The sequence below is a fragment of the Henckelia pumila genome, chromosome 3, assembly GCF_033568475.1.
Source record: "Henckelia pumila isolate YLH828 chromosome 3, ASM3356847v2, whole genome shotgun sequence".
Taxonomy (NCBI): domain Eukaryota; kingdom Viridiplantae; phylum Streptophyta; class Magnoliopsida; order Lamiales; family Gesneriaceae; genus Henckelia; species Henckelia pumila.
The window spans coordinates 56,284,519-56,291,196 of NC_133122.1; the positions used below are offsets into that span (position 1 = coordinate 56,284,519).

At 36.6% G+C, this 6,678-nt stretch overlaps 1 protein-coding gene across 1 annotated transcript; it reads left to right on the top strand.

The window, feature by feature from the left end:
• The first annotated feature begins 473 nt into the window (after nucleotides 1-473).
• On the top strand, nucleotides 474-5,497 carry LOC140887473 (uncharacterized). The gene is made up of 12 exons (XM_073294726.1): nucleotides 474-1,402; nucleotides 1,990-2,192; nucleotides 2,265-2,462; nucleotides 2,594-2,665; nucleotides 2,756-2,851; nucleotides 3,114-3,193; nucleotides 3,295-3,370; nucleotides 3,578-3,788; nucleotides 3,960-4,156; nucleotides 4,236-4,344; nucleotides 4,456-4,545; nucleotides 4,639-5,497. The coding sequence occupies exons 1-12, from the start codon at nucleotides 865-867 to the stop codon at nucleotides 5,394-5,396; spliced, it is 2,628 nt and encodes an 875-aa protein (XP_073150827.1). The 5' UTR covers nucleotides 474-864; the 3' UTR covers nucleotides 5,397-5,497.
• The last annotated feature ends 1,181 nt before the right edge of the window (nucleotides 5,498-6,678 follow it).

A 6,678-nucleotide genomic window follows, 5' to 3' on the forward strand; every position in this document is an offset into this window, starting at 1 on the left:
GAAGAATAAATAGACACCAAGATTTACGTGGAAAACCCCAAAAAATTATTAGGGTAAAAACCACGGGCAAGACCAAAAGATTCCACTATAATATTTGGAGAATTACAACCTCTCTCTGTGTTTCCAAAAAGACACTCACTCTTTTATACAGGAGAAAAACCTATCTCACAAATATATATAGAAATAAACAAGGGAGATGAAGAACACTAAAAAATCAGATAAGAGAACTTGAGAATGGGATATTCAGAATGAGGAGGGAAGGGCTCTATTTATAGAGCTCTTCCCCCTGTATAAACGCGTGGAGAATGCAAATTCAAAAGTGAATTTGCATCCAATTCGTCAACAACTCTTACCTTAATCCACACACTCTAACTTTGCTGACTAATAGACATGCATTTATTGCATGTCCCTTGCCGACATGTAATGTAAAACTCATGCGAGTCAACCTATGAAAAATATACGGGATTTATCAATTTAAGAGGTAACCTTTATACGTTAACCTTTATTATCGGCCAGATTACAATTTCAGTGCCTTCTTTTTGTTTGCTTTATTTTGGGAAACACATTGACAAATATATTTTCAAGAAATTAGCAACACTGCCACACTGCTCTTCAATTTATAAAATTGGAGACACCGGAAATTTATCATGAATCTTCCCAAACAAATTATGATGGCTTCACAGTTCACCAGTATCTAATTTTTATTTTCTGAATTCACCGTCGCACTTCCACTCAAGTTTCAAAGCTCGATCGTTTCAGAACAACCGCTTTCTGAAAGAATTCAGAGACTAATTGTTTGGTTCAAGGTTTTTCTTGAAGCCCCTTTTATAGATTTTGGAAAATTTTAGCGACTTGGGGATAAAGATGCAACCTTTACCTATATTAGTCAACATTTTTGGAGGTGTTGTTTTGTTTTCTCTGTTTTTTGGCTATGGTATTGCCTCGAGTTATAAGGTCTGTACTAATGGTGGTGTCCCGGCCGATTCACACACTCTTCGCTATGAATTGTTGTCTTCAAAAAATGCATCTTGGGAAAAAGAAAATCTTGCCCATTTGCATTTGGTTCCCACTGATGACTCTACTTGGTCCAATTTGATCCCAAGGAAGATGTTGAGGGAGAAGGATGAGCTGAGTTGGGATTTCCTGTATAGAAAAATCAAGAATTCGAATGTGGTGAAGGGGGCGGGGGATGGTTTTCTGAAGGAAATTTCCTTGCATGATGTGAGATTGGAGCCTAAATCGATTCATGGTGTGGCACAACAGACAAATTTGGAGTATTTGTTGATGTTGGATGTTGATAGGTTGGTGTGGAGTTTCCGAAAGACAGCTGGCTTGGAGACTCCAGCTGATCCATACGGTGGCTGGGAGGCCCCCGATATGGAGCTTCGGGGTCATTTTGTAGGTATACTTTGATTTGCTAAAGTTCTAGGTTCATTTCCTGCTTCATGGTATCAATGGAATTGCTTTTCTACTTATTGGTTTGTGTAAAGTGAGTGATTGATAACTCTAGCTGTTATATATTACAGAGCAAGAAATCAATGATGAGAACTCTGATTCGATTGATTGCCTTCTGACATGAGAATCACTTAATATAATAATGAATTCTAATTCATAATCGACTCTTTTCGGCGTTCGAAAAGCTAATAAATCACAAAATAGTAGCCTGTAAACTTCTTCTTGTTGATATGTACGCATTGTTGGTTCCATCACTTTTGTATTGGCTTCACTTTTCTAACATAAATTTTTAGTTTTAATTGTTTTGTTGATAGATTAACGAGAGTGAAGGATCAGAATCATGTTTATTCTCATTGTAAAAATGATTTCTGTCCTGAAACCATAAACTGTTAATAGAAAGGTCAACTCAACACATTATTTGAATTAGTGTATGAAAACACTGCAAATATGTAGTTCACGTTTGGAGTGTCAGATCATGTCATCTGTCTTATATGCTGATGTCATGATCAATTAATTGTCTCAAATACATTGAAGGGCATTACTTAAGCGCGACGGCACAAATGTGGGCTAGCACATATAATTCTGATCTCCGAGAAAAAATGTCCTCGGTGGTTTCTGCTCTATCAGAGTGCCAAAGGAAGATGAATACTGGTTATCTTTCAGCATTTCCAAATGAATTCTTTGACCGGTTCGAAGCTTTAAAAGAAGTGTGGGCTCCGTATTATACTATTCACAAGGTGGATCTTCTGTTCATTGTTCATTTTGTTTTGTAAAATGGTTCCTGATCTTGTCCTTCGCTAGTCATGCAGATTTTGGCGGGCCTTTTGGATCAATATATTTTGGGTGGAGATGATCGAGCTTTGAACATGACAACTTGGATGGCTGACTATTTCTATACCCGTGTGCAAAATGTAATATTGAAGTATACCATCGAAAGACACTGGTTATCTCTCAATGAAGAAACAGGCGGCATGAATGACGTTCTTTATAGGTTATATAGTGTAACGGTGAGCCTACCTCCTCTAAAAAGAAAATCCATCCTTTTCTGAATATAGAGATAATATTTTTGGACTTTATTAGAATTTTGCAATCGTATTATGCGTGTCAACTCACTATGATTTATTTTATTGTTTCGAAGGGTGATCAAAAGCATTTAATGCTGGCTCACCTATTTGACAAGCCATGCTTTCTGGGACTGCTAGCACTGAAGGTGGTTATTACTGTTCTAGTTAGTCAATAGTTCAAAATAAGAATAATTATTCAGTTGCCTCTTATAAAGATTTATTCATTTTACTTATAGGCTGATGATATATCTGGCTTCCATTCCAACACACATATTCCAGTTGTCATTGGATCTCAAATGCGGTATGAAATTACGGGTGAACCACTTTATAAGGTGAGGACCATATTCCTCTATTTTTGTCATTGAATTTGGTCTCTTATAAATATATATAAAAAATAGACTTATAGGTGTTTGGCTTGTGTAGTAATCGAGTCTAACCATTTTGTGCGTTAAACATGTTTGTTTCGTCCAACGATTGACTCAAGTTCTACGAACGATTAGAAATTAGAAATCATTATGTTATCCGTATATTACATATAACATTCATCATCTCATCCTCCAAACCAATTATAATCTATACTCCATGATTTTCCAGGAAATTGGAACATTCTTCATGGATATTGTCAACTCATCTCACAGTTATGCGACAGGAGGGACATCAGTTGGCGAGTTCTGGTGAAGGAATTGATTTTTTGGGATAGAGATGTGAAGATGCTTAATCGGCACTTTCATTCCACTAATTTCTTATTATATGCATTTGTCCAACATCTGTGCAGGTCAGATCCAAAACGACTGGCAAGCACTCTAGAAACAGAAAACGAAGAATCTTGTACAACGTATAACATGCTAAAGGTGCGTTAATGCATGTATATACTGGCTAAATTTTTATTGAGGTGCAGCTAGGAGTTTTGCAGAATTAGATGCTGCTTAATAAAGAATAACAAGAAATCCCATTTCAAAAGCTTCACGAGTTTGCTTAAATGTTTGTGGTTGCCATCTATTTTTGCATCGTGTGCTTGGTATAACTTTTTCTCTCGGTGCTGCACTTCGAACATACAGGTTTCCCGCAACCTCTTTAAATGGACCAAAGAAATGGCATATGCAGATTATTATGAAAGAGCGCTGACAAACGGCGTATTAGGCATTCAAAGAGGAAGGGATCCTGGAATAATGATATACATGCTCCCTTTACAACCCGGTGGCTCCAAGGCTCAAAGTTACCATGGATGGGGAACAAAGTTCAATTCTTTTTGGTGCTGTTATGGAACAGGTGGTGACCACCTGATGTTCTCATTCTTTATTTCTTTCCTCTATCTGAGATATGATAAGAAAATAGTCTTTTTCCCCTGACATCTATATTCATTTCTTTCACCTGGATAGAATGATCCTAGGATTGGAACATCGTAAGTATTAAATATTCGTCCCTTTTTCTTCTCCTCAGGAATTGAGTCATTCTCAAAATTAGGAGATTCAATATACTTTGAAGAGGAGGGAAAAGATATGGGGCTTTACATCATACAATATATATCAAGCTCTCTTGATTGGAAATCTGGCCAAATTCTTCTGAGTCAAAGAGTTGAACCAGTTGTTTCGTGGGATAACAGGCTTCAAGTTTCAGTGACAATTTCCCCAAAAAATGTTGATATCATCTTTTATCTGTCCATTTCACACATGTTCGATATGATCATAAACTTTTCAAAACTTCTGTTTCATGCAGGAAGCGGAAAGAACATCATCAACCTTAAAGTTGAGAATACCGTCATGGACATATTTAAGTGGTGCAAAGGCAACTTTAAATGGCCAGGATTTGTCCTTGCCAACACCTGGTATGAGCCGCAAAATCTTTTTATGATAAGCTTTTCTTGTATCTTAACTTGTTCGCCTGTCATTTTGAAACAAGTAGGGAGGCTATTATTATTTTTCCTGTCTCTATGCAGGCAATTTCATGTCTGTTACTAAATCTTGGAGCCCCGGGGATAAAATCACTCTGGATCTTCCTTTGAGTCTAAGAATGGAAGCGATAAAAGGTGTTTTTCTTCAACGCTCACAAATATTTAAAAATTATTTTGATCTTGTGCACATCTACATCACTCAATTATTTTTCTGAATCACGATTACAGACGACAGACCGGAATATGCTTCGATCAAGGCATTTCTCTATGGTCCCTACCTTCTTGCGGGTCTATCAAGTGGTGATGGGGACATTAAGCTCGAGCCAGACACTTCTCTTTCTGACTGGGTTACTCCAGTTCCTATTGATTATAATTCTTACACGATTACTCTCAAAAAAGAACTCGGGATACAGCAGTTTGTCGTAGCAAACACGAATCAGCTCATAAAGATGGAATATTCACCCTGTCCCGGTACCAGTTCTGCTGTCAGAGCTACATTTAGGCTCATTCTCAAAAATCCAGAATCCAAAACTTTTCGTGCAGCAACAGACGCCATCAATGATTTAGTAATGCTGGAACCTTTTGATTTTCCTGGTATGCTTGTGTTCCATAAGGGAGACAGCGAAAATCTTGAAGTAGCGTTTAATTCATCAACCGAATACGAGAAGATGTCTTCTGTCTTTCGTTTAGTCAAAGGATTGGATGACCAGGATGGGACGGTTTCGTTGGAGTCGGAAAACAAGAAAGGATGCTATATTTACAGTGGGATTGTGTATGATTCTGGTTCAAATGTCAAGCTTAACTGCAGTGGGGTTTCATCTGATTCTGGATTTCAACAGGCAACAAGCTTTCTGTTGCATGATGGAATCAGCAGATATGATCCTATGAGTTTCGTAGCGAAAGGGGCGAAACGGAACTTTGTTCTGGCTCCACTACTTAGCCTGAGAGACGAGCAGTACACAGTATATTTTAACATTTCTATGTAAATGGTGATGGAATAAGCTTTGAATATATAATCATTAGAAAGTTAAGAAATTTATATGGCAATTTTGTTGAACACAGAGCTCTCGAAAACTCATCGAACCCAATAGGAATAGCCTAATACTCTTGTCCTATATGGGGAAAAAAATGATTATTTAAAATAGTTGATTCTAATGAGAAATTAGATGAACCAGAAGATGAATGCAAGATACTTAGCTAGAGACGCTCATTGTGTAGTTAATTAGTCATGTTTGCACGGTTAAAACATTTTTCAGTTCAAAATTTTGTTAAGAAAAAGTTGAGAAATGTTTCATAGAAGCTCTTCAAGTATTACCTAAGTTGGGGAGCTACATCTAGAAATAAAATTTGTGGTTTCTAAAATCATTTACAAATTATAATAACTCTAAAATTTGAAAGGGAGTTCATATTTACTACTCTGATTTTTGTTATTTAATTTGTATTCTATTTTACATATAAAGTGAAATGTAGATAACACAAAAATATGTTTTGAACAATCTATTTTGATGTATATAATTAAAAGGAAGAATACATATTTTAAAATATAATGTACAAATTTTTTTTTTTTTAAAAAAAATCTATAAACATCTCATATAAGTTGGGAAGTCATGAGTCATATTTATAATCTTGTGAATTAATAAATAAATGATTCAAGTTTGCTGATAGTACGTATACACTTTGATTCACCTCAAAAAATTGAATAGACTCACGATTTGATTTGGCAAATTGAAGAGTCTAAGTCTCACGTTACTCTCTCTCGACAATTTCATGATACTCAATTAATAATGAATCCATCAGGTTCATGAAAGTGATCTTTTCCTGACAATGTGCTTTCTTTTCTTTCACCCACCCCAATATATGATATATCTATTCACTTCTTTCGTGGCATATTTCAAATAAGAAGTGTGTTAGAATATTGTCCCACATCGGTAGGATACAATTCTTGGGAGCCCTTAATATAGATAAGGACAACCCTCACCTCTTGAGCTAGCTTTTGAGGTGAGTTAGGTTCAAGTCTCATTTTTAACATGGTATCAGAGCCCAAACCCTCTGTGTGTGTTGAACCGCCCATAATTGGGCTGCCTATAATTAGGCCACCCGTTAATATCTCCACGCTCCAGATGTTCATTCCTGGGCGTGTGGGGGGTGTGTTAGAATATTGTCCCACATCGGTAGGATATAATTCCTGGGAGCCCTTAATATAGACAAGGACAACCTCACCTCTTGAGCTAGCTTTTGAGGTGAGTTAGATCCAAGTCTCATTTCTAA

Bases quoted from the DNA above. Each gene is read 5' to 3' on its own strand.
- LOC140887473 (XM_073294726.1), top strand. From the start codon at position 865: ATGCAACCTTTACCTATATTAGTCAACATTTTTGGAGGTGTTGTTTTG. The intron at 2,463-2,593 runs GTGAGCCTACCT...ATTGTTTCGAAG, and splicing joins ATAGGTTATATAGTGTAACG to GGTGATCAAAAGCATTTAAT. The intron at 4,157-4,235 runs GTTGATATCATC...TGTTTCATGCAG, and splicing joins TGACAATTTCCCCAAAAAAT to GAAGCGGAAAGAACATCATC.